A 27,500-nucleotide genomic window follows, 5' to 3' on the forward strand; every position below is an offset into this window, starting at 1 on the left:
TAGGTTCAGGGTTATTTTGCTTCACACTATTTGTAAAGAAAATAATATACATATAAGTACAGAATAGACGAGTTCAGGATCTTGAGTGCATCATGGGTAATCAGGGCGAGATGGAGAGAAATTCAAAGGTTTATAAGGAAGTTCAAAACGATGAGAAGTATTCGTGATATGCAAGTTTGGGTTTTTTTTTTATTTTCCAAAACAGAAGATATGCGCTTAAAGGTGCGGCAGAATAAATTTGGAGAGAATGGCTATTGTGGAAATTATTTTATTAACGAGTTTCTGCCATACATTTCCTGTAATTCCAAAGGCACGAAATTACAGAGAATGTATGAAGACAAAAAGAGCAATATTTAGAACTTCCAAAGAACGGATACCAAGCCTAGTTCATCTCAGTTGTGAACATGAACTTATTTGTTTGGTTTATGAAGGCGAAAGTCTATAAAGTAGAGTCATTTACAGTATATTTTGCTTTGAATTTCCATACAAACCTTTGGATTCCCCGCCATGTCATTCCCATTCCATTCGCCATTCCCTGATTACCCATGATCCAATCAACAGCGTGAACTCGTCTATTAAAGTAATGTTTACAAAGATGCAAGTAAACTATAAATATGGGTTATGGGTTACAAGAGAGTGCGGTGACCAAAGTAGCAAGGCCTTTCAAGCTGGCGCTAACCTAAAGCCAAAAATTAACTTAACTTCGTATGGAAGACTACGTAGTAAAGAACAGTATTCATAACGTTATTTGTACCAAATGCTTAACAGAAGTACGAGTTTCAAGTTGCCATTGTCGCCCTTTTTCGCCGCTGGAACCGTGGGCGTCAATTATGGGTCAGCAGTTTCTAAACCTTGGTTTTCATCCTCTTGATGAGACGGCCATAGAAAATGGTTCCACAAGGTTTTCATAATAATAGAGTCAAATTCCCAAAAGACATTTTACAGCATTGTTCTGTATACCAACATGGCCGCCGTGACGTCAGATGAAAACCCCCGATATAGAATTGTGACGTATGATATGGGGAAGATCAGGGACAAGTAAACATACCAAGGTTGCAATCTTGTGGCATTTATCGAGGTATTTATTCTATTATGAGCAGAGTGAAGCCTTTTCAGTTCAAGCTGACGCATCCTCTAGGGGAAGAACCCATTGCATCGGAGGAGGATGAAGGGGAGGATTACCCACAAGCGTGCACATCAAGTGCGGGGGTGGGGTGGCCCTATTCGACGGAATGGCGGAATTGCAGAAAACACGGAAAATTCTAAAAGACGGAATATATGGAATATTCTAAAACACGGAAAATATGGAGTATTTTGAAACACGGAATATACGGAACATTCTAAAACACGGAATATACGGAATATTCTAAAACGCGGGGTGAGAGAAAAGTCTGGTTAAGAAAGGATATAAATATTAAATTTTTATCCCGTGAGTAGTCTGAGTGGGCTAACATAACTTCAGAGGTTATTTTTACATATCCTCGCGACAAAAGGTGCAAAAATGTGTTACAGAAAAGAGTTCACCCTTGGGTGATATGTTCCCCCGCTTCCGTTTTTGTACCTCTTGGATTGTGCCAAAAATTTGCAAGCGCACTTTCCCACATCAGAGAAGAAAAAATGGAGAAAGACGATGGTAAGTGTCTCAATTGTCTTTAAAACATAATATAAGACATGTTATGGTTTCTTTTGCAGGCTGATTTGCTGATCCAGTGCCTTTTTGAAGGCATTTTTTTACAAAAGCTAATTCGTTCATACACGATTTCCCTACAAGATGTTGTTATGATCGGTCACATGCGGACCACTCTCTGTCGGTGTCGTTGTTGTTATCGATCTGTAAAAGGATAAATACATTATGGCGGTTGCGGTTTGGTCGCTCGACAATGAAGTTCGAAAGCAAATAATTCAATGACAATTGTTTTGCATCGCCCGGATTTTGACTCTGACTGTGAAATTATCTGGACACAATGCCAGCTATAGCTAGCTGGCTCAAACCCTAAATCGATCTTTTTCAGGCCCTTTTATCATTCTAAAGCAACTGATTATGAAAGCCCTCCAGTCATTCTTATTCAAGATGGGAAATACTCTACCAAAAAATGGTGTGATCCTTTCTGGAGATTTTAATGCTCCGGATATGAACTGGCCTAACTTGGATTCTTCCACCTACCTGACATTGCCTTGTGAAAGACTTCTCAAAATGATTGACGAACATGACTTAAAACAACTTGTCGAGTCTCCCACAAGACGCCAAGGCAACACGCAGACCACTTTGGATCTAGTTTTTACTATTAATGCTGGAATTATGAGCGGTATTGAAGTTGTTCCCGGAACAAGTGACCACGACATGGTTTTGTTCTCTGTTAAAATATCATGTCGTAAGATGAAGAACGTAAAGCGCAATGTCTACATCAAAAGAAAGGCAAATCGCAGTCTTATTAAAGAAATGTTATACGGAATTTTATTTACGGCAAACTCGAAGGAGCTCTCGGTTGACGAAATGTGGGACACCTTTGAGCGTAGTATTCGCAGTACAATGAATGCACGTGTACCTCACAAGATGACTATGTTGCGTTATAATCTTCCCTGGTTCAGTCGCTCCTTAAGAAGACAGTCAAGAGCTAATGAAGCAACGTCTTTACACTAAAGCTAAACGATCACGAAATATTTCACATTGGAGTGAGTTCAGTGATGCTGGAAAACGCCTAAACAAGAACCTCAAGTCTGCAAGAGAGAAATATGTCTCTGATTACCTCGGTGACTCAAATAAAGAAAACCCAAGGCGCCTTTGGTCGTTTATTAAACATCTCAAAAAAAAAATGATCCTGCTGTAGCTGACTTTAAAATTAACGGTCAGATCATTAGCGACAGTGAGATGAAATCGGATCTCTTAAACAAGCACTTCTCCGACGTTTATACTAAAGAAGATCTTCCTATTATACCTACTGTTGGCCATTCTCCCAAACCAACCATTGGCTCCCCAATCGCGACCCTCCCAGGAGTAATCAAGCAATTAACATCACTGAAGCCGAATAAAGCAAGTGGGCCTGATCAGCAAGGCAAGAGGGTGCTAGTCCCTGAAGGCCTTGTAAACAATAGTCAAAATCTTAAACTGGACACGGAAATAAACAGGTAACCAGTGAAGTTCTTTTAGCAGAGGGAGGGTTATTATTTTTTTCCCTGACCTGGTCATCCTTATAAACAAGAAACCGTCCCTAAACTCATTGTAAAAAAAAAAAAAAAAAAAAAAGTTGAACTTCTCTTCTGCAAACGACGTAGCTTACTTAGCTTGGGAACTTGTGAGCAATGGTAAAACTCGTAGCTTTTTCGAAGCGATCGTGTGACTGTGCTAATTCTGAATGAAATTCGTAGCAATCGGATCAAAATCGGTTACACTCATAGCGATGACTATATGGCTTTGCTTTCATACATGGAAAGCGGACGCCACAAAAAGTAGCATCCTCTGTTTGGCCAATTATTGGGAAATGTGTTGGAGGGCAGAATTACTTTTCGTTTGATAAGGTTTTTCTCTAGGAGCTGTTTTCCTAGACATTAATTTTGCCTTGACGATAACAGCATAAAACATTACAACTCAAAGACGTTTAGCGTGATTGCAATCAAATTTGAGAGCAGCTACAGCGGAGATAAATCTATTTCTTACAAAGCAGTGTTGGGGGATTTTAAAATTCATTTTTTTCTTCTCCGTGAGAGCCTTTTCTGCGAGGGTTTTTTTGGTTCGCGCTTTCGACAGTGATCTCCTGTGACTTTTGAGTGTAATCGAATCAAGGAAAACCCGACACAATTCTTGTTACGTTTCTAGGTGACATACTGAAAGAAATAAATTCCTGAAACATGAAATTCCCACTGATTTGAAACTCGGGAAATGCAATTTGTACCCTCGCGTTTCAACCTCAAGAGAAAATTCAAGAAAGCTTTCTTTTTAATTATAAATGAAACATTTTAGTGGCCATTTTTGATATAGGGAATTGGATATCTGCGCTGTAATTGGAGAGCACTACATTCGTTTCAATAAAAACACACCTGAAGGAGGTGAGATGAATTTGAGGAACTTAAGACTACGGAACCTGCGGAACCTAGAGAAATGACTGTTTTTATTGAAACCCTATGATAAAAACGATAAGATTTACATTAGTATTTATGAGAGATCGACTGTACTCCCTAATTATCTTGTTCCAGGTGGCATTTCTAGCTCTTATCTTCGTATTTGCACCACCTGATTCAAGTTAGCCGATTAACTGGTGGATTGCATATTAACTCACAACAATAATGACCTTGTGATCAATTCCCTGCTTCCGGTGGCTTGTTTTTGTTGTCGTTGTTATTGTTGTTACGAAGGTATTCCGATGAAAGACTTACCATGCCGCAAACAAGAATGGAAAAAGGAACGTATCGTTGCTTCGGTTACATGTTTTTCTCTTTGTGGAAAAGTTGATATTTTGAGAAATTTATTTTATTTGATTCTTCTCGTCGAGAAATAAATGTAGCATACACGCTCAAGATGCAAGTGTATTTATGTGCAAGGCCTAGGCCAAGATCAAGGAAACCATCCCACCACCAACGCATCACGCACCAAATTCTCCTTGTTACCACAAGAGATCGAGAAAATCCTGAAGTTAAACAGAAGCCGTAAAAATAAAGAAAATAATACAAGCATAAAAGGTGAGGCGATGACCAGCCGAAGTCAATCTCACCAGTAAATTCGAAAATAAATTTAAACAGACTCAAGTAATGACACGAGAAAGATTAGGAAAACTGGAAACATACAAGACTGACATTGCTCACTACCTTAACAACTGTGAATAGGTACTAAAACATGCGCTAAACTAAAGCTATAAAACCAAAATGACAACTGACAGGCAAAAAATACCATCACGCGACCTGCATGTCGCGACAAAAAACAATTAAAAATCCTCAAACCAAGCACGATTGTTTTTTTGAGGTCTTGAAATGGTTGGTAGCTTGTGACTTGTCACGCAATCCACCAGTTAATCGGCTAACGTGAATCAGATGGTGCAAATACGCAGATAACAGATAGAAATAGCACCTGGAACGCGATAATCAGCGGGTGCAGTCGATATTTAGCAAATACTAATGTAAATGGCATCGTTTTTATCATTGGGGTTTCAATAAAAACAGTCCGGCATTTCTCTAGGTTCCACAGGTCCGCGGTTCCGCGGTCTGTAGTTTTGCAAATTAGTCTCAACCCCGTGAAGGTACACGGTAACTTTAAATTGATTAATAGCCGCTTACAAGGGCGATCTTCGGTGTTTGGTCTTTGCATTAAGATTTGGAATATTAAGACACTACCTATAGTAATTGAATTTTTGATATCTTTTGCTATTTATTGTCGTCAATTCTCATGGATAATCCAAGAACATCATCCAAGTGAACGTACGCTTTAACGTTAATACGGTTTTCTACGGCGATCATTGATGCCATAATAACTTAACTTCGATAAAAAGGAATCGAAATAAAGCGATAAATCATTAAAGTTTCTTATCAAGGGCAAAGCACAGGCGTAAATATTTTGAAGCCATAGCACTTTCATGCCTGATCATAGATCATAATTACAAAACGCATATTCAGTTGTAAAATTCGCTTCAATGGCCTACCTGATACTTCAACGACAGAAAGAAACAAATAGAAAACACACCATCCGGTCATCTTACTTGTTACTTCTTTCATCAAAGGGAAATGATGCAGACTGTCGCGATTTGGTTACGCTGAAAGCGAAAATTCGTACTCTGCATTCCTTAACCACTGAAAGATTCAATTTGACCTTTCTAATGGCGTCACGCAATAAAATGAATCGACCTGAAGATTATCCGGAATAGACAACTCAGAAGTAGGTGGACAATTACAAGGACTAAACAGATCGTTTGTGGTTAGTTTTGTTTTACTCGCTTACCATACCGAAAATGAAAATTAAGAGCACCAATTTTAAATTACGTGTAAATTTTCAGTGGTTTGAATTTGCATATTACTTTGCGCTCTTATTTTTCAAAGGTACTGTAACGCTTTAAGAAATGACATGAAGTAGCCTTTTACTTTTCTCTCCCGCTTCCCGCCCTTTTATCTCCCGCCTCCCGTAAAAACCCCCCCCCCCCCCCAAAAAAAAAAAAAAAAAAAACCCGGATGCTGTGACTGTATAAAGTAATTAGTGTCCATCGGACATCAAATGGGCTTTATAAGTCTGTTTTCCATTGAAAAATAAGCTATGTTTATTAGAATTTGAGTTTCTACTATTATTTATGCAGGGATTTTCATATATAAAAAATGTTCTTCGGCACGCAATACTTGTAGGGTGAACGTGGGCTTTTAAGCCACGAGAACGATTTATTAAGCAGATTCTTGAATGTGATAGTGTAGCTTGGTTCTCTCATACCTCGAGGAAAAGCATCTACAATCTACTGACTCGAACGTGAATAATCTATAAACCACTTCTTAAACCAACTAAAGGCAAAGTGATTGGCTGTTTAATCCTAATTCTTTAATAGTCCAACCATACTAAGATCTTCTAATTCATCTACTCGTCAGTCAGATCAGTGACATTGGCATACATTGTTGTGTCGTACTGACTGAGGTTTACATACGTCTGCAAAAGAAAGACCTTTGTTTAGGTTACTTGATTAAGTGAGCCAACCACCTCATACCATAGTGCATTCAAACTATTTCGAACACTGAAGAAATCCAAGAACGAGCGAATATAGCAATTCGCAAGTGGCTGTGGGAGTAATACGATTCAAAAAGGAACATAAAAGAGCAAGACATGCTTTGTTCTTCGTCGCAGGTAGGTTAAATTAAGTGTGCTTTGCAGGCAAGTACGTCAGCAGCATACTACTTCATTAATCCCCAAAATCTTAACTTGATTTCTTTACCTTTTGATTCCTTTCTATATCCTTCATTGTCCTCCTCAGCTTTTCAAATGTAGGTCAATCACTTGGATCTCAGTTTTTCGTAACACTTCATCATGATTTCATACCTTAATTTAAAGAATGTTTACTTACTATTTGGAGGAAATTTATCATGAAGCAGTACTCATTTAGGCCTACTCTCGCCGTAACGTTAGGCGGCTTAAAGCGAATTAAGACGACTTAAGCAAAACATTGAAATGCCTAAAATATCAGGCAAGTTAAGGCTACTTAACGCAACCCTTACAGATATTTGCGGTTATAGACGTAGCGCGCACTTTTGTATTTCATTTGTGTAGAAGAAATTTGTTTGTAGCGATTTTTTCTTCATTCACCTTGAGGAAGACCGACAAGTCGGTCGAAATGTAGATATTCCGTATAAACGTCTCTTGTCTTTATTTGTGCTTGTGAAGAGAACATCTGAGACACGATTTCGATGCTTGCGAAAGACCTTTTTCCCTACAGGGTTTTGAGTTATGGCGTTACTCTCAGTCCATATATCCAATATTCTCCAGGATTTGCTGGCTTTTTCGTTTCTTGTTTTTCTATTAACTTCTGGGAAGTGCAGAAAATGAGGATCACGAATTTAACCTAAGTAAAAACGGTTTCAACCTGAGCCCGGATTTGACCGACAACACATAAATAGTGATTTTTAAATTCCATTTCTCGAAAACCTTTTCCTTTCAGTTGGTAATTTCGAGGTAATTGTAGCTGATTTTTCTGAAGCTAGCCTCCATCGACCTCTAGATTGCTATGCTAAACACATACTGATCTTAAAGAACCTTACTCACCCACTTTACATCGCACACTTTGTTGATGTTGTTGTTATCCGGGTATTTGGAGCGTCTACTTCAATATATAGGCAAGTATCGATGAGTTATCTTTGCACTCGAGAGGATAATTAGAACAAATTTGGAAATAGAAAACACTTCAAATATCCTCGAGGAGGATTATTCTGTGAAATTAGATGGATTTCGATCAGAAAAACAGCAGAATACCTTCATTTCAAGCGCCTTTCTAAGAAACGTGGAGCTAACTCTGCAGTGAATTCAAGAGGGAAATAAAATTTCTACGCATGGGAACTGTTTTGACTTTTAACTGGACCTTAGTTAATAAGCAAGCAACTCATATTTATTTTGCATCCAAACAGCTCGCAGCAATGGAAACAGCAAGGCGGGATAGGTAAATTCGCTGCTAGCAAAGTACTTGGTAAACAAGCTTAATGCACGGGGTTAGCGATAAGCGAGTATAAAGTAAATTAAAGAAGGTTTCACTGTGACGCGCGAAATACTTAGTTGTAGCATTAGATAAAATGCTCTTACTTTAGGTTCCTAGAATTTATTCCTTTTCAAGTTTACCTAGTCTTCAAACGGGTGTTTAATCCAACAACAATTTCGTCTTCCTGTAAATAAACACAAGCTGACCTTGTGACCTCTAGTTTTCAACTTTTCCAGAGTCACACACAAGGTTGCTTCCACAAAACGCAGTTTTATTATCAGCGAGAAAATGAAATGAACAGCAATGGATAAAGGCTTTTTACTGATTTTGATGGAGATCAGTATTCAACATGATGATTGCCGACGACTTGTCTTGCCTTTTTGTTCAGTGCCGGCAACCTGAGCGGAAGACACGCACAACGATGGGGATGTTTGTGATTCCTTACAATGTAGTCCAAGAACTTATTTCTTCATTTTCTCGAAATGATAATACACTAATTCTGATCGCTCCAGTCGTTAATCGTGGAATTCCCAATTTTGGTTCTCTGCGCTTCCATTCCAAGAGCAGATGCTTTACTAACCATTCCGTTTCCACTCGATAACATGTACATGTTGCGAAGAGCAAGTCATACATAAACTGCATAAATAATATTAGAAACTCAAATTCTAATAAACAGAGCTTATTTTTCAATGGAAAACAGAATTATAAAGCCCATTTGATGTCCGATGGACACCGATTACTTTATACAGTCACAGCGTTCAGGGTTTTGGGCGCCCTAAAAATGGCGACTGAAGTAATGTGGGCGCGCAATGTAAAGTGGATGAGTAAGGTTCTTTAACTTCAATCAATCGTTCAGAATATTTTATTTCAACTCGTAAACATGAAAGGGAAGAACTGTTGAAGCATATGTTTATAAAACAAAGCCTCTTAAGAACCATGTTACCAAAAAAATAGTAGAAACACGATATGTTTCAATTTACTGTCATAAGAGTAAATACAGACTTTACAACACGAAATAACGTGTCCCTTAACTTAAGCCACGAGGACATTAATTTCGTAAATTCTTAAACTCGCTAGGTTCTCTTATACCAGGAGAGAAAGCATTCAAATTTACCAGTCTGCGAGCAGCGTCTCTCATCTGACTAGATTGTGAAAAACCTAAAAATCCATTCTTAATTAAAACAACTAAAGAAAACCTATATAATGTCAGCTATCTAGCAATTAAACGGTGCTTAATCAACTAACAGCCCATTGGCTGTGAGATCTTAATTCTTTAATGTTCCAACCATACTGAGCTTGTCTAACTTCATCTACTTTGTTAAACTGAACACATGCATGTTTGCTTTTTTTCTGATTATTTCTACCATGAAAAGTTTCATAATATACCTGTTTCATTAGTATCTGCGCTACATAATTACAATACCCTCAGTGCATCATCCAATCAAGTTTTCATACCCTCATTTCGAACTAATCTTAGGAGATTTTGCCCCAGCATTTTTGGAAGTGTCTTTTTGGAATAATATTCCGCAATTCATCAGGGACAAGCTATCTCACTGGTTCCTTGCTCAATACTAATGAAACATTATCTTTTTCATAACTTACTGAGCTATTTCATCATCTATTTTCCTTCACTTTTTTATTGAAAATGTCGTATTTTGTTATGCGTAACTTTAAGGGGTACAGCAATAGTTGTAGAAGTGACGCTCTTCTTTCCTTCCACTATACTATGTAAATTAATTTAAGTGTTGTAATTTTTTATCGTGCGTTTATTACTTTTTTTGACGCTTTGTCTACTTAATTATGTATCAGTTAGGGTTTGGAGGAATAAAAAAATACTAATAATAAAAATAAATGTAAAAAAAATTCTACTCGGCTGTCAGATCAGTGACATTGGCGTACATTCTTGTGTCGTACTGACTGAGGTTTACATATGTCTGCAAAAGAAAATTTGGAATGTGTTAAGCTCAGTTTTACTTAATTGTTTAAGCCAAGAAGTTCATACCCTAGTTGATTTAAACATTGAAGAAGGCCGAGAACGAGGGAATACGGTAATTAACAAGTGGTTGTGAGAATAAAAGGATTAAAAATGGAACATAGATGACAGTGGAAGACTAGGCTCTTCGGCGCAGGTAGGTTTGAATTAATCAAGTTTTCGTGAAGACCAGAACGTCAGGAGAAACCCCCTTCATCAATCCCACCGCTGGCGTAGTGGTGAGAGCACTTGTTTCCCACCAGTGTGGCCTGGGTTTAATTCCCAGACTGGCGTCATATGTGGGTTTAGTTTATTGGTTTTACTCATCTTCGAAATGTTTTCCTCCTGGTAATACCGTTTTCCCCTCTCCTTAAAAAACCAACGTTTGGTTTGAGTTGGTTAATTTGCTCATTTCAGTTTACAGTGTCCTCAATTAATAATATAATGCAATAGAAGACTAGACACTTAAATAAAGTTTCTTTTATTTCCTTTCCTTTCCTTTCCCCAAATTTTCGCTTGATTTCTTTACCTTGTGATTCCTCTCCATATCCTTCATTGTTCTCCTCAGCTTTTCAAATGTCGGTCGATCACTTGGGTCTTCTTCCCAACACCTCATCATGATTTCATACCTAAAATTAAAAGGTTCTTACTTCACTATTGGGAGGTTGTTTATGCAAGCATTAACTAGTCTACTTATTACTCAATATCACAATTGAGAAGTAAGTATTTTACAGTTTGCTGTCCACATGTCTTGGCTTTGGCATTCTGTATCCTTGTTGAAGTTTATTCGCAATAAGCCTGGCGTTTGTGTCCGGGTATGGTGATCCACCTATGGGTATAAAGATCCAGTCTCAATAACACTTGATACGAAAACGTGAAATTTGCCCAGTTAAGTAAGCGATACTGATTGCAGAACTATTTTCAGTTATAAGTGTGCACATTTTTGTAATTAGGTCAAATCGTTTCTAAATTGAAGCGTACCAATTGTTAGAACTTCATAGAGAAGGATTCCATAACTCCACCTGCAAAAAGGAGTGAGAAAAATAAGATGCAGGAAATGAGACTGGAAGTAAGGAAGCATGCATTTCAAAAACGGAACAATCATTAGAGAAAGAAGTAACAACAACTCTTAGGAGGAAGATATTTAGGTCTGCTGCAAAATGAAATGGAAATGGACAACAATCACTTCCAAAAGGAAAATAATTTAAACGTTTTACTGACACGGATATACTTACACATCACTTTGTGTTGTGTACACTCCGTAAAGCAAGGCCTCATATGCAGTCCACTTAACAGGTAAACGACCCTATGTACGAAGACAATTACAGAATACTCTTAGAAAAAAACGAATACATCTAGTACTTGATCGTAGCAAATAAAGCATTTTCGCAAAGCGAAGTTTAGTTGTAGCTTTACCCGACTCTTTTTGGTATAAATATCGTCCTGGCCCACATTCCTGGCCATCCCAAAATCTGTCACCTTGCATCTCTCTCCTTCACCAACAAGAACATTTCTCGCCGCCAAGTCGCGATGGACAATCTAACAGAAATTGAGTATGAATATGTATTAAGAAGAGTAGTAAATTTAACGACAAAATTAACTCTATCAGAAGCGTCCCATCTTCAGAAAATGTCAAAGTATTCTAAGTGGGCCTCATTATCGAGGGAACACATCCATATGAATCTACAATTTCTAAGAATTGACCATAGTTTGAGTCCTGTAATGCGGTCTCATCAATCAACAGCGAATAGAAGAAAGATTTTTAATCACACACGACATTAGAAAACGCTAACCGGTAGGAGAGAATCGAGTTGTTCTATTTTAAGACCGAAGAAAAATCCACTAGTAAATAATAAGAGTAGAAATTGCACCCCTGGCGTCCGAAGGGAAAACTTTAGCTTTAATAACCCACCGAAACATACTTTTCAATTAAATTCGTGTTAATTTACGTGCACGGACATGTTTCACAACAGCCATAGTTTGATGCTACTCTGAATTGGAGAATCATGAAGGCAGCATAAAAGGATGCAATTCAAAGACCTGTAACCTCTTAAGTTACATTCACAGCTGTCTAAACTAAACTGGACTTCCATAGCTCAGTTATATGTCTCATTGTCAGCCTGGTTGCAGTTCCGTTTCACTTACAGTATCAATGTAAGAATGAATATCCTGCAAATGTATTTTCATGGTATTCTAAACATTTATTTCCTATTTATGGATGCGGACTGATGGCGATCTTCCCTTGGTGAGCAAACCTTTTTCGAACTCAAGTAACACATCCCATCAGCAACCTGCCAAGCGAATTTTATCAGCTGATCCGAAGTCAGATTGGTCTCCGGTTGTACATCCGGGTTCTTATAGTAAGTGTCGTTTAGTCCCCGGCTCTTTCTTAGGTATCCCAAGAGGTCTCCAAATGGAACATACTCGATCAAGACCATCAGTGGTTCTGTGGAAAACAAGGTTCCTGAAATATGGTGTGTTCATATTCATCCTAGGAATTACTAGCTTCTTTCAACACTCTCTTAACAGAATTTCCAATCCAAATTAGTCACATTTTACACCATGAAGAATAAAACTGTTGCAAAAAGAAATTAACTTCTTCATAAACTTGACTCAAGATTCTTGAGTGTACTTTTGCTTATTCTTTGAACCACGTTCCATCCCTAGCCCGCCTCGAGCTACACCAGAATTGGCTTGATTCATTTCTTAAATGAGAGAAAACAAAACAAAACAAAACAAATTTAAAAGCACAACAAATTATGAAGACGTCAGTTTTACCGCTTTCAGTGACGCATCCGATGAGCTTGATAACATGAGGATGAGGTTTCATTTTTTTCATCAGCTCCAATTCTGACAACAGATCCTTTCTATCTGACGGAGGAGCATTGGCTAGGAAGTAAGGAATAGAATTTCTTGATGGCAGTTGACTCGGGATGGCTAAAGTAGTACTACAACAGATAATCGTTGAAGTGTAAATACTTTGAATTATTTTAGCTAAGAGCAAAATAATTCAGTTGTGAAACAGAACAATGATGTTTCGCGAGGATCAAGTTATGAAGGATTGTAGTTATTAACGCCATTTTTTTTTATTAATTTAGCGAGAAACTGCATGGCCAGCAGTAAAAGACATGTACTTTTTCATATATAGTGCTGATATCCTTTGATCAATGTCTCAAAGCAAGCTGACTTTATAAACCTTATTAAGCCAGTTTACTGCTTCCATTGTGCGCTTTTAAAAGCAGTATAAACAAATGAGTGAAAGCACCTGTCAAGGATAAGCGGAAACCAACCTTTCAGCATTTTTACTGCCACTGTCGTTTCCTCCTGATGTTCTCTTACATTTTTCACTGTTGCCTGGGCAACCTGAGAAAAGGCTCCTTTACCGATGATTTTGATAACATGAACATGTTCTTGACTCACTTCCCAGCTTCTTCCAGACGGATGAAGTGGCATGTAAGATCCACTTCCTGCAGCTTGAGATGCGTAGCTCGCTGACTCCTTCGTATTTAGATCGCTGGGAAGCCCTAAGTTTTCTTTAACTTGCAAAGAAACTGGATTCTGGTGATAATTAATCCACAAAAAAATGACAGTAAAGCTCTAATTGTATCTCTCAGGGCAACTGCAATGCTAGCCTCTGTTTCCATTATCGTCCATCCTTCTCCCCAAGATTTGCTTTGAACATGATTCAAATGACAGACAACCATTGTAACGAGTATTCCAGGAGGGGAACAGTTAGGGCAGTGGTAAGTGTAGCGGCCTTCCATCAGTGCATGCCGCTTAATTCTACAAGCATCCACGCAATTATAAATTTACTTCAAGAGAGATGTGTAGCAAATACACTATATAATGGAACAACAGGAGAGCAACCTTAAGCCTACAAAGAGAGTTTGGAGAGCTTACAACGATCTTCAATAGACTGAATGCTTTGGCTTTGAAGAACCCACAATCAAACTCTGTTAATCCAGGGTTCATCTTACACACATCTTTTCTTCTGGCAACTTACCATCGGAATAAGATCTCCACATCTTGCACAAGGACGACGGCGCATTTTCCATATCACCACGGAGAGAACAATAATTATGATCACCAGAAAGACGATAAATAAGTTGTAAAAAATATGCAAAACAGAACAAGAACCTAACAAAAAGAAAGCACAAAAACACTTGTAATGCAGGACCACGAAGTTTCTACTGAGAGCAATGGGTATTTAGCAGAACTATTTCTTTGCCCTTTTTTTTTTTGATTTCGGGTACGCTCCCAGAACAGGAAAATAATCTCTTTGAAAAATTTGCAGTAAGATTCGTGACGATTACATGAACATAGTTGAGACGCTGAATAGTCTGCCTAAGGCTCGTTTTCTCACGCTTCGCAGTGAGAGAGAGTGATTTTAGTCAACTAAAGGAAAGTAAAAGAAAAAGAGCATGCATGTTTTCTTTGTCAAGTCGTTTTGGATCGTAGTCATGCACAATAACCTGCAAGTACTGCTGTTGTTTCGCAGTGATCAATCTTCACCTAGCCTTAGCTCAACATTTGTATGTATATATTTTTCAGAGAATCGTTCGCTTTTCATCGTTCATGTTTACTTTACTTATCAAGACGATCAGATGATTTTGTGCTTTAAATGAATAAGAGTTATTAAGCGCAGTTGAATCGTACACTTACTATCCAGTTTAATGAGGAACCCTACGCTTGGAATTAAGCAATGATCTACCTTTGGTTTATATCTCAAAAGCAGACCTACCTTTCTGACTTGCCAGAGGCCTTGGAGTTGCTAATGGAAAAAGAGCATGATCGTAGTTAGTCTCAGTGTTTGACGGAACGGACGGCAAGTGCTCCTTTGAGGAGCAGGCGTAGCACACTTGGCTAGTGTGCGGCGAGGCGAACCCGAGTTCGATCCTCGGTGACTCAAACGTCTGTTTGGACTTTTCCCTGATACGTGTAGCTAAAGCTTTGAACACCCGTTAAATGGAGCACTAACAGAGGGAGGGAGACTTCCATTGATACCAGCCTCGTAGCTGAAGGGACTACCAACGTTAAATAAGCTGACTTTACGTTTTACCTGGCAAATTTCAGGAGAGGAGCACCTTCAAAAAGTCATCGCCTTATGCCTCTTTTTGACTTTAAATTAAAGATTTTTTCAATACAGTTACAACTGCTAAAAGCAAATGTTTATTTCAACAGTTACACTGACCTCCACCATATGGAATCTCCACTATCTTGATGTTTTCTGTAGTCACCACACTCTCGCCGTATTTGTTTGATGCGGTAACAACCAATTCATGCTTTTTTTTATCTTCCATTTTGACAACGAACACACGATTTGAGATGTCCTTTACTTCTCCAACGTTTGTCCACTTCTTGTCACTTGCAATTCTTTTGTAGATGGTGTATTGGGTGATGGCCGCTCCATTCTCTTCCGGTTTGTTCCAAGTAAGGGTTATTTTGTTATTATCTATCTCATCTTTGACAATAGTTACAGGTTCCGGAACACCTGTCGATTAAAGTATACAAAGTTACCCGAAAGGAGGAAAACAAATAAGCATAATCTTTTCTTGGTTTAGAAGAATACGCTGATTCTCAAGAAACTGTTCATAACTAGCATGAAAATGAAAAGAAAAAAAAAATTAACCCAAGCATCAAGACGTAGCCTGCACCTCAAACGTCCAGGTAATGTTAAGTTGAGTATCCTTGTTGGTAAGTAACCCTATTAACCCCGATTATCAAATTTCCATATTGGTGTGATTATCGAGGGGTGGAAAGAGCTGATGTTATATTCCCACAAGAGGTGAATTCCCACAAAGCGTTCAAGCTTTTGTAACTGATAACAACACCCTTGATGTCGGGTGACGATTGACGTTCACAAAAAAAAGCTAAATTTGCTTCTATAGAACATACACTGTAATAAAACAATACACCAAACACTACGGTTGCTTGATGTATTTTTTTTTTTTACTGGCGCTAAAAACATGCCCGGTATACTTAACGATTTGTTACAAATTAAACACTACTGTTTTCTGCGTGCACTTGCACAAATATCTTGACAACGACAATTTTAATACACGAAGCTGTTGATACAGAAATAAGTCACTATTGTCTACTCGCTGTACAAGCTTGCTACGTAGCTTAGGAATCACTTTGTTAAACATTAGAAGGAGAAACGAAAACGAACAAGGAGGCACAAAAGAAGAGAGACCCTGGGAAAGAGGTTGACTAAAACCTAGCTGCGTGTAAGGGAAACCGAGACATTGCGCCGTGTCACCAATCTTCCAAAACCACAAGTTTTCTGGTACTCTTTCCCTCTCCGCAAACTCGTCTTAATGCTTGCTACGTGACAGTCACAAAAAAAAAAAAAAGATACACTATTTTGCCCAATATTTAAGCAACTTGGCAGCTTGCGAGGTCCTCGATTTGCAATGTTCTGTTCCACTTTTCTTTCATGTCATTCTCATTTATAACTTGTTGGTCCTATAGCAATGTACTTCGTTGCTTTGCGTTTCACCGTCAAGTGCTTTTTCATTGGCATTCCAAATTTGAATTGCCCTTATGCCTGATGACGTCTAACTAGCTAATTTCATCACCAAGCCTCGAATTCGAAAATCAAAGGTAAAAACTTGAAATAAATCCCAAAGGAGAAAAAACTTGTAAAGAAAGCCCACGTGCGAACAGTATTGCATGTGCAAATGATGTGAATAATTTTGTGCAAGCGAGGCTTGGTGGTGAATTTTGAGCATATGAGGTCATCGTGTACAAGGCCTATTGAGAGTTGATCGCAAGAAATACTAAAAAAAAGCACATTTTGAGTGTAGCCGAGTAACATGTGAAACTGTGTCTAACTCAGCAGGTTTTTATTATTATTATTATTATTATTATTATTATTATTATTATTATTATTATTATTATTATTATTATTATTATTATTAGGTGTCACGACATGATATTTCATATTTAAGCTGACGACGGACAAATCTATATGTCGTTCAACTCACAACTCCGGAGAACTAGCCAATTTCAAATCGCGTATTGATATAATTATGCATTCAAGATATCACTCAATGGATGAATACCAACAAGTTGAAACTTGACAACTGCAAAACTGAGGGCCTTATTTCCAATGCCCGCCACCACCCATCACCTGCTCTAGATTCCATCCTTGCTGGATTAAATGTAATTCAGCCATCAGAGTCGGTGAAGAACATTGTTTTTTTTTTGTCTTGATAGTGTTAGCAATGAACAAAAAAATATAGGAACAAGAGTAAAACTGCATTTTACCACCAGCGCATCATTGCCAAGATAAGAAAATCTATTTCCTTCAAACATTGTGAGATTCTGATACATGCTTTTATATCTTCTAAGTCAGATCATTGTAACCTACTATTAATATTATCAGGCCTTAACCAGAATCAGATAAGCAAACTCCAATACGTACAAAATTCCGCTGAACGCTCGTTAACAGGCACACGTAGATACGAACGTGTTACACCTGTATTAGAACAATTACAATGACGCCTTGTAGCCGCAAGGATTGAATTCAAATTCTGCTTTTGACTTTTAAATCATTGTATGACTTGACATCAATCTATTTCAAGGAACTTTTAATCCCCATGTACCACAAAGACTACTACTTTGAGCTAGTAAGAAGTTTCGTGTACAGCCCACGTGCCGTCATAAGACCTATGGCTACAGAGCTTTCTCTTACATAGCCCCAAAACTATGAAATGCCCTGCCTGACGATTTAAGAAACTGTACAGCTCTTGATCATTCTAAATCTAAGGTTAAAACTTATCTTTCTACACATGCCTACAGATTGTAATCATACGCGTATATATTGGATTATTCTTTAAGTTATTAATTTTAAATTATAAGTTGTAAGGCTGCGGTTACTAAGTTTATTATTATCATTATGATAAAAAATTTATTCTGCAATTTCATGAAAGAGATACAATTCGAAGAGCTATAATAATATGACTTCCACCTTCACAGGCTGATTTTTGCCGCTATAAAAATTTGAGGAAACGGGTCATAACCTATTACCAAGGGTTCCACACGATCTCTTTTCCTTAGATAATGCATTACCCACCTTTCTCGATATCCTTGCTGTTCTAATAGAGCAGTCTTTTTGTGGTAGTGCATTGTAAGTGCAGTACACACCATGTCACCGGGTTGTAACAGTATAAGATGTAAGTCCGCGGTGACAATAGACCAGCAGCGCGTGCACAACTCATGAAAATAAAAAGGTCTGTTGGAAGCGTGCTTGAGTTTCAAGAAATGAATTCCAACAATGGCAAGAATTTGTGACGCTGATGAACAATAAGGCAGATGCTATCTCCAAAACGATGGAATTAACTGGTGATAAATAGCCTCGTCTAGAAGAGTGAACTTTTGACTTTGCAGAAACAATAGTCAACTTCAAGAGTTGGGCGATTGTGTTTAATTTGCACATTTCTTGTCAAACTTTATAACACTGACTTGAAAGAAAAAAAGTAAACTAACAAAAACAAAAACCCGGTGTCTTGCCATCATTTTGACACAGATGTATCCTTTTTTTCGCGAGTTGTTAGTAAACACGCTAGATAACTTGATCATAGCGGCCGCTGAAATCGACGTCACTTTCGACTTTGCGATTTACTTGTGCAGCCAAAACTACAATAGAACGTAGCAAAAATGGAACGTAGCAAAAATCTCCCAAAATGTTATTCGCTGATGGTAACTTTTTACATTCGCGGCTCAAAATTTATGTTGTTTTTATGTCGCAAATTTCGTTGCTGACGGCAAAACATTTCATTGTCTATCGACACTTCCTGAAAACTTCCTTCTTCTCTTCCTAAAAACTTTATATCAACATTTATTTACTTTTGTATCCACCTTTGTTCTTAAAGAGCAGGCTAACAAGGCGATCCTCGATGTTTCGAGAATCGAGGATCGAGTTTGTAGATTAAAGAATCGAGGGTCGAGGACCCAGTCTCGAGATTCTCGATTTTTTTTTCCAAGGTCTCGATCAGAGATCTCGAGGTGAAAAAAAAACTTTTCAACAGCGAAACAATAGCGTTAGACAAAAGCTTTTGACACGCGGTCTCCTTATTTGCAAACATACAGCATCGAAATATTTTTCACGCTCCCTTTTACTGAATGCGCTTTTTTTTTTTAATCACCGCTCATGCTTTCTTGATTTGAGTGTTTATAACTGCTGAATTACCGGGATACTTTTGATAAACAGCCCTCATCCGGAAGCTAAAAAATTCTAGGAAACACTTTCATAACACTGAAAATGATCTTCGGTAAACAGCAACTGACGGCAGCGGCGTCCTCAATCGAACATGCCAAATGTAAAGAAACTTGAAAGTAAATTTCGGTCGGAAAGTTACAAGATACTGTGCCGTACAAAAATTTTAAATTTCGTGAAGACCGTTTATCTCCAACTGGTTCTTGTGCCATCAACTTTGAGTATTCTGAAGTAGTGTGCGTACCGGTAGCGCACACGGCAGAGAGCTAACAAGGCGGGTACAAAGCGACCGATTGATATCGCAAAACTTACAACGCTACCTTTTTTTTTTTTCTTTAAGTACGCGAAATAACCCTACCTTTTTTTTTTTTGTTTTTTAAGTACGCGAAATAATTCAAAAGGAATTAAACGAAGAAATCTACCTGCGTTGCAAGAGTTTCTGACGAATGCGAAAAATAATGGAAACCAACTGTAAGAAAGATCCGTAAAATAAACATGAATAGACGCGTGGAAAATTACATTTGTAATCAAGAGAAAACGTCTTTGTTTTCTGCACTCGAGAGGCTACGATCACTCTCTGGAAAATTTCTCGAAAGCCCTCGAACGTCTCGAAACTCGACTCGAGCCTCGATCCGCGAAATTTTCGAGAATGGAGGATCGATAATCGAGTTTCGCGGATCGAGCTTCGAGGGACAGCAGCTTCAGGGGATAGGAACAACAACAAAAAGGTTCTCGTCTTCCTTATCAATGTATACAATTTCAAGCCTTCTTGCTTCAATGAGATGGTCACATTGGATACTGACACCCCACAAGATCTTGATTCTGTCATTCTCCACTACACTCTCGGGTGTGTGCCCATACCGCTTTTCGCTCCGCTCTAATCCATATTTCTCACACAGTTTCCAGTGGACCGCCTTCGCAACATCGTCATGTCTTCTTTTATATTCCTTCTGACCTAACGTCTTACACCCGCTCACAACGTGATCGACATTCTAACCTTCTCACCACACAACATACACAAGGGGAACTCCGTCGTCTTATGATGTTTAACGCTGCTGGTCCAAAGAGCTTGCTCATGCGCAGCACACAATAGGGCCTCAGTCTACATTTTCAAATCCGCCTTTCTCAACTATTACCATGTTTCCACAACATCTGTCGTTTCTAGCATTTCTCTCAAATACTGGCCGTACATATTCTTCCCTTTCCAATTCCTTTACTTCTCCTCATGCCACGCCTACTTGAATTCCTTGCTTTCTACACCTTTTTCGTACTCAATGACATCAGTGGCTTTGACGCCTCCAAATTCAACCTGTCAACATCACTCTTGAGATGCTCTTACTGCATACATGGTCAGGATCTGTCTAGTATTTCTGTCCAGAGTTCTCAACTCATTGTCTGTCCATTTGATGATACCAGCTCCATATCTCACCGCACAGCCCACATGTTAATTGCTTGGATCTTATTCTTGCCATTCACTCAAATATAAAATTATTGTCACTTAATCATAATTAATTATGCATGTTTCGCCTAGTTGTTATATAGTCCTAACGGTTTTTCAAATATTCTGTAACTGACGATGATGTCCATAACATCGAAAGCGAAACATGTCTTGTCTCGACCTCTTGCCATTCAATTTTCACTTCAGCACAATTATCAGTGTCCTCTTATATTCCATCTTACACTGAATCTTCATGTCCCCTTGTTTTACACTGTCTAATTCTACAATCCCCAAATATCTGCATTCATCCTCGTCTATTTGTTTCTTTGCGTGCCCATCTGGAAGGGTTATACCATTATTCTTCCCCACATTCCCTCTCTTGAGAACTATTACACCACATGACACTTCTTCAATCTAAATTCCATCCCGATATCCTCGCTGAACACATAAGGTTCCTAACCCTAACCCTAACCCATAAACAATAGATGATTGACCTTGTACTGTTTACAGTCCCAGTCATAAGATGCCTTTACCTCACGCAGGATCCAAGTCACTGGTGTTAATAATAATAATAATAATAATAATAATAATAATAATAATAATGTTATTATTATTATTATTATTATTATTATTATTATTAGGAGGGCAATCCTAAATTGTGAATCCCTTTAAGAGCATTTTTGTTTCAAAAAGGCTAACATTTTCTGACTCCATAAAAAGTGCAAAAGAGCTTCGCAATGCAAGAGCCTATAGTCACTTTGCTTTAATTTGAAAAAAGGTGGGTCCAATACGTAAAAACACCGCGCAAATATAGAGCGATTTTTACCTACCTCCCAATACAACAAGTTTTTTTCTCTCGTGCAAACTATCTCCATATTTGTTTGTGGCAGTCACAGCAAACTCATACACCTTGTTCCTCTTTAATTCCACAATTACTTGACGTCGTGATAGGTCCTTGATTACTCCTATTTTGTTCCACTCTCCTACTGTATTATTTTTATTTACAATGCGTTTATAGACTGTGTACTGTGTGATGGGTGCTCCATTGCTTTCCGGTTCCTTCCACTTTATTATTACGCTAACGTTCTTTGTTTCAGGAGGCAAACCTACAATTTCCACGGTGGCTGGGGCTCCTTGAAAAAAAAACAAAAATTAAAAACATACGCACACACAAGAGCCTTAAACAATGGCAAGCATAATTCCTTTAAAGAATAAGAATATTACGGGTTGATGTTAAGACAGAATGCCGATGAATGTCTAAAGGAAACCTCCCTTGCAATAAGCCTTGTATTTCTGTGAAAATATCACGACCGTAAGAGTTTACCACCATCTATCAACATAATAAAGTGCTGAACTGAACTCACCTAGCGTAAATATATTAGTACTCTTTTAAAAACTATATTTAAAAATATTACCAGGTTCTCCCGATTTATCATGAAACTCTGAAAACAAGGGAAAAAAATTAATTGCTTTTCTAAACCATTTTTTTGCGATCTGAATGTAAAACGTTACGTATTGCATTTCCTTGTGCTATAATGTCTCGCCCAGTCTCTCCATTGAACACCCCGTTTTGTATAAGGCTAGCAGTCGTACACCATTATGCAGTTCCAAAGATGGCATACAAGCATTGCATTGACTCCAGTGCCTTATAGAATACCAGAAGAATGATGTCAAATTGCAGAAAGTGCCACTTGATAGAAACTAAATTGCAGAATTTCCTTGAAGGGCGGGTGGGGGGGATTACCCCAGATTCCCTTTACAGGGCGCTCGTGGGAGCGCCTTGGGCGCTAAAAATACTCACTATTGGCCTTCAAAAGGGGCTGGAATGTCTGGATGTATCGGCCGCGAATTTGTCATATCAACGGTGAAAAACACCAATGGACAACTGAGCAGTTATACCGTAACGTAACCAGTCCTGAAAATCTTGATATTATTGTATCAGACCACCTATGGTTGAAATTATTTTGTGTCTTATAAAGCTTCTGTTGGGGTCAAACGTTCCTGGTATTGACCAAAACGAGCAAGCCCGATTGCAACAGTTGTAGCAGAGACTTTATGAATAACTGATTTGCCACAAATTGTATCGTATCAAACAAAATAATAGTATTTCATTTTCATATTGCTATAAAAACAAACGTGTAGCCCTTTTACAAGAACGAAGAATCAAATACAATAAAGCTGCATTCGATTGACCCTATTCCAGAATAAGAATACGTGGAATGATAAGTTTTAAAGGTATGTCTGGTGTTTTGCAGCAACAAGGATAATAAAGATGTGTTTAATATACCATTTGAGCAGGTGTTTGTCAATTCTAATGTGAATTTTCATAGAAACGAAGGGTTTTAAACTTCTATTCCATGTATTCCTATTCCGGAATACGGTCAATCGAACGCACCCCAAAGAAGTGCTTTGTCAGGAGCCCAGCCTCCATGTGCACCATATCCTTGAGTCAACCTTTGTGCGTATCTTTCGATTTTCAGATCTAACCTTTCAGCAGAAGACTCACATTTACATCAATTTGCACAATTTGCATTCATTGTTTTTGCTTTTTTTTCTTCGTTATACACTGACTTTATTCTGATTGGCCCTTTTAAACAGTGCGTGCAGGGCCGACGAACTCGTTTCGTTCTAAAAAAAGAAAGACACGCGCAAAGGTTTACTCATAAGGGGAAGAGTTGTCCGATTATCTTTGATCAGTGTTAGAGAAGCGGTTTGCTTTGTTTATTGGAAACATTCATCTCTATTCTGCAAGCCAACGTCTTCTTTGTTCGCTATTAGGAAAGGACACAATTATCGTTTATTTTCCCCCGAGTGGCTACATTGAGCAGGATAAAAACATAAACAAACGCGCGCAAAGCATGCCGTTCGACAGAGAGTCTTTAACCTTGAAAAGCCCCTATGGGGAGTGGTGAATTAAATATGTATTGTATTGTGTTGTTTTGTAAGGGCAATTTAATGTGTTTTATTATTTTTGCAATATTTGTTCAACAAAACTTGGGCACATGCTGACAAAAATCTTGGAGCGACTGAAGCAGATTCACTTGGGCAGAGTCCATTCAAACGAAGCCAATAGTGTAATTGCTTCATGAAGCCAAAAAGGATGTAGAGGAACTAATTGGGTACACAGATAGGAACTAGGAACAACTGTTGTTAAACGCGGTGTTTAAGTAGCTATTGTTCACTATGTTCTACGTTTCCGAAAAAAACAAAAAAGGAAACTCTGTTTGTATGTTTCAACACATTTTGAAACATGCTCTCCACTTTCGTTTGCTTTCAGCAATGAAATCACCTGGTCAAAGTAGTCCTTCGGAATTACCTTCGTGCTTGGTTGTCGCTTTCTTTTCCATTGCAGCTCCTTCAAACACCCTATTTATCGCCGAGACCCTCAGAGTATAAGTTGTGCTTCTGTTGAGACCGCCAACAAGGTATTGCCTAAAGCTAGCACTTGTGGTCTCGTTTAGAATGACATTGTCATCATGTAGTATAATCAACTTGTACCCTGTAATAGCACTTCCCCCATCATCAACTGGTGCAGTCCATTTTATTGCCAACGAAGACGCACGGATATCGTTGTCATTTGTAGTGAGGCTTAGAGATCCTGGTGCCTCTTTAACAAAAAAAAAAAAAAAAAAATATTAATAATAAACAGAATATCCCTATAGAGAACACTAAGAGCGTTGTCGAAAATAAACTCCTTGTTGCATTCAATAACAGTTAATAAGAATTTAAAGATTCTCCAGAGCAGAATAGTCTAGCCACTGCAACATATTCTTCCTGCCCTCTGCATAATCATCTCTAAATGGATGGACTCCCAGACTTTTCAGAAGTAAGGGCACGACTAATGGCTGACCCCAGTGTTCTGAAACATGTGCACCTATTTTATGGCGGACTAATTTCTGGGGTAAAAAAAAAAATACATTGCGATGATTTTCTTGAATTTAGCAATGGGGAAACTGTGATTTGGAAGAGAGTCCTCAAAACTCATTTTTCAGCAGAGCAAAGAAGTCAGCTTAAGTCCAATCAACATGAAACAGCTGGTAAAAAGGCGGCAAGAGGAAGTTGGTTAAAAACAATACAAACAAACGTGAACCAAGCAAAAAAAAATTGCTTTTTTTTTACCTGGTTAAGTAGCATCACATTTTAAATTGCGTAAAAATACTGGTAATGCTTTAAGTGACCTAATGTGTGTATTTTTCTAATTGCTTACTTATTTGGTTCAGCTGCACCAAGCGTGTAGCAGCAGCACCAACTACGTTTCTGGCTTCACAAGTATACTTTCCAAAATCTTGATCAGCCTTCATCTGTGTATCCACCTTTTTCTCTGTGGATGTAACTTTTCTTAGCTCAGTTCCGTCTGGTTTTTTCCATGTGATCGATGGGGTAGGGGAACCATCTGCCACACATGATAGTAGAACGTTCTGTCCAATCCAAGACTGTTTTGTAAAGGGAGTTACCGAGGTTATGCTTGGTTGATCTGGAGAAAAAAAAAAGGAATTAACAAGAGTTTTCTATAACTTTAGATACTTTAAAACTGATGAAGTAGTTGTAATCAGTGGGTGAAAAATCATCACAGTGCATTGAATTTGGACACCATAAATATATGTTATCCATTGGCCGGGAGGTCCGTTTCGGGAAAAGTCAAGTCATCATCAGCAGTCTCTGTTTAGAAATATGTTCAGACCAGTCCTAAGAGGTCATGCCCAAAGCGGAAATGGGCTGGGCCTGGTTATCTAAAAGATTATGTTTGCTGAACTTTGAGTGGAGTCAAAACTAAAGAAACACTTTTAAACGAAGGAATCCTAAATAGAATTGAATAAAAATGTTGTACTTCTGCTGAAGTTGAACTTTGAATTAACTTATCAGTTTTTCAATGGACCCATAAATGTGATTTAGAGGGAAGGAATGTAGTAATTTGGATATATATACCGCTCACGTGATTGGTGATTTGCATATTGCATAATTGTGTTTTGATTCCACTTGTGACGGGTTAATTATTATAGTGTTCTCAAGGGACATGACAAAAATGAGATAGCAAAAGTACAAAGAAAGACACCTTGGTTTATTAGACAGTGTATCGATCTATACATTATCTTCTGGATAACAATTAGAAATCTAAAAGTGTACTGCAGCAGCAATTAACAGGCAATAGATCGAATATTAATTCTTGAATTTTAATTACCTGTACTCTCAAAATTTTGCAATCGACCCCAAAATTTTTCAATAAAGGGGTCCAGGGAACCCCCAAATTTGAAAAGCTGGATACATCTCTGCAATACCACCAATGTCACGGTTCTTACACTTGGTATTGCAGTAATGGCCTGCGACTTGGCCTTATTCCTTGATGAAAGATCATATGATCAAGTTGTGTAGTTATAGTAACCATGCAACATTGCGAATTAAAAACCTTAGGCGCATACAGGAGGCCATGATTAAGTGCGAACAACAGCCCTATATTCCTGTCACGGCGTTTCCACAGACCGATTTACTTAGTTTCCCGAGGCTTCCATAGGAGCCTGTTACAAACAAACTAACTTCACGTCCTTGCGCCAATGAACCAAAACTGCCTTGTTTGTTTTTTTGTTTGTTTGTTTTTTTTTTTTTTGCGGAAAAGGCATTCTAAAAATAGATCGCGTAAAAATGCCTTTCCTAGGGTTTGTATTGGAGTTGTTCGCTACTAGTCAAGAGCCCCTTATACATTTACTTCATAACAGCAACGTGCAAGAGTTCAATTTCAATGCACAATAAGGTATGTGGAAAGCATCGATTGTTCACTTGTTAAAAGGTAACAAACAGGGAAAATTGTCACCAATGGGCTTATCTTTGTTGCACGTGGGAGAAACATATTACTTCCAACCATTATTTGTTATTATCTACAGCCATTAACCAGCCTCCATTCTTTGGTTCAATCAAGAATACACTTGTACGGTGGTGATTGGGCTTTTTAGTGCTGGGGCATAATTTTTATAATCCACTCTCGAAATTGAACCTAAACTGTTTCTTCTGATAGCTGTGACACGAGCACAGCATTCATTCTATTAATTGCTCAAAATCACATTTAAAATATGATCTTTTCATACAATCTTTGGGAAAAGTAGGTGAGGGAACAACACTGACTCAGTTGTCTAAAGAGAGATCGAAAAAATAACATTTCCACAAGTTCACTCAAAGACGGGGCCGGCTTTCCTCAAGAAAACTGCTTCACTTAACCTTTCCTACAAGGCAAAGCCCGGTGTTGCTGCAAGTATCAATCCATGACAAAAAAATCTATCTTGTGTAACATGGCAGTAATTACAATTAGTAAATGTTGGTTATACTAAGCACTTACAGTATACAGTGATGAAGACATCTTTTGTAGCTAGGTTTCCAACACCATTATAAGCAGAGCATCTGTATCCCCCTTCATCTGTCCTTCTGATGTTTGTCAGTGGCATTGTGACAATACTGTTATCAGTAAGTTTTATCCAAGTGGTGTTGGGAGCGGGGTTACCACTTGCTGTGCAGTTGAGGGTCAAGTCGTTTCCCTCATTAACAGTTTGATCAGCAGAGATATCAGTGATGTTTGGTGGACCTGTATAAAGTAAATATGAGAGGAACAACAGCACAAGAAATTAACCTGCATGGGCAGTAGGACGAAAACTTGATCCACTGTATGCAACATATAGAGAGGATAATGCCTGCGTTTCAATTCAAAAGGGGATGCGTTCATAGGTGCAGTGTAATACAAAT

General features: G+C 38.2%; 2 protein-coding genes across 7 annotated transcripts in view; both read right to left on the bottom strand.

The window, feature by feature from the left end:
• The window catches only part of LOC137982571 (neurotrimin-like), a 15,351-nt gene extending 9,242 nt beyond the window's left edge, over positions 1-6,109 (bottom strand). The window contains exon 1 of one of the 2 annotated variants that reach the window (XM_068829692.1): positions 5,685-6,109. In XM_068829692.1, the coding sequence (XP_068685793.1) occupies positions 5,685-5,700 (16 nt within the window). In that variant the 5' untranslated portion in view covers positions 5,701-6,109. Of the gene's footprint in view, positions 1-5,627 lie in introns of both variants that reach the window. The other variant, XM_068829691.1, reaches the window with a different exon arrangement.
• Positions 6,110-8,918: 2,809 nt separating this feature from the next.
• Positions 8,919-27,500, bottom strand: part of LOC137982560 (tyrosine-protein kinase receptor Tie-1-like) — a 44,949-nt gene continuing 26,367 nt past the window's right edge. For all 5 annotated transcript variants that reach the window (XM_068829673.1, XM_068829674.1, XM_068829675.1 and 2 more), the window contains 16 exons: positions 27,100-27,342; positions 24,982-25,248; positions 24,091-24,381; positions 21,605-21,907; positions 15,308-15,607; positions 14,858-14,887; positions 14,120-14,253; positions 13,407-13,674; positions 12,895-13,005; positions 12,372-12,562; positions 11,533-11,655; positions 11,352-11,422; positions 11,098-11,138; positions 10,849-10,945; positions 10,646-10,745; positions 8,919-10,078 (listed from right to left, as the gene is read on the bottom strand). In XM_068829673.1, the coding sequence (XP_068685774.1) occupies positions 10,010-10,078; positions 10,646-10,745; positions 10,849-10,945; positions 11,098-11,138; positions 11,352-11,422; positions 11,533-11,655; positions 12,372-12,562; positions 12,895-13,005; positions 13,407-13,674; positions 14,120-14,253; positions 14,858-14,887; positions 15,308-15,607; positions 21,605-21,907; positions 24,091-24,381; positions 24,982-25,248; positions 27,100-27,342 (2,639 nt within the window). In that variant the 3' untranslated portion in view covers positions 8,919-10,009. The remainder of the gene's footprint in view (positions 10,079-10,645; positions 10,746-10,848; positions 10,946-11,097; positions 11,139-11,351; positions 11,423-11,532; positions 11,656-12,371; positions 12,563-12,894; positions 13,006-13,406; positions 13,675-14,119; positions 14,254-14,857; positions 14,888-15,307; positions 15,608-21,604; positions 21,908-24,090; positions 24,382-24,981; positions 25,249-27,099; positions 27,343-27,500) is intronic.

Source organism: Montipora foliosa, chromosome 13 (genome assembly GCF_036669935.1).
Source record: "Montipora foliosa isolate CH-2021 chromosome 13, ASM3666993v2, whole genome shotgun sequence".
NCBI classification, from domain to species: domain Eukaryota; kingdom Metazoa; phylum Cnidaria; class Anthozoa; order Scleractinia; family Acroporidae; genus Montipora; species Montipora foliosa.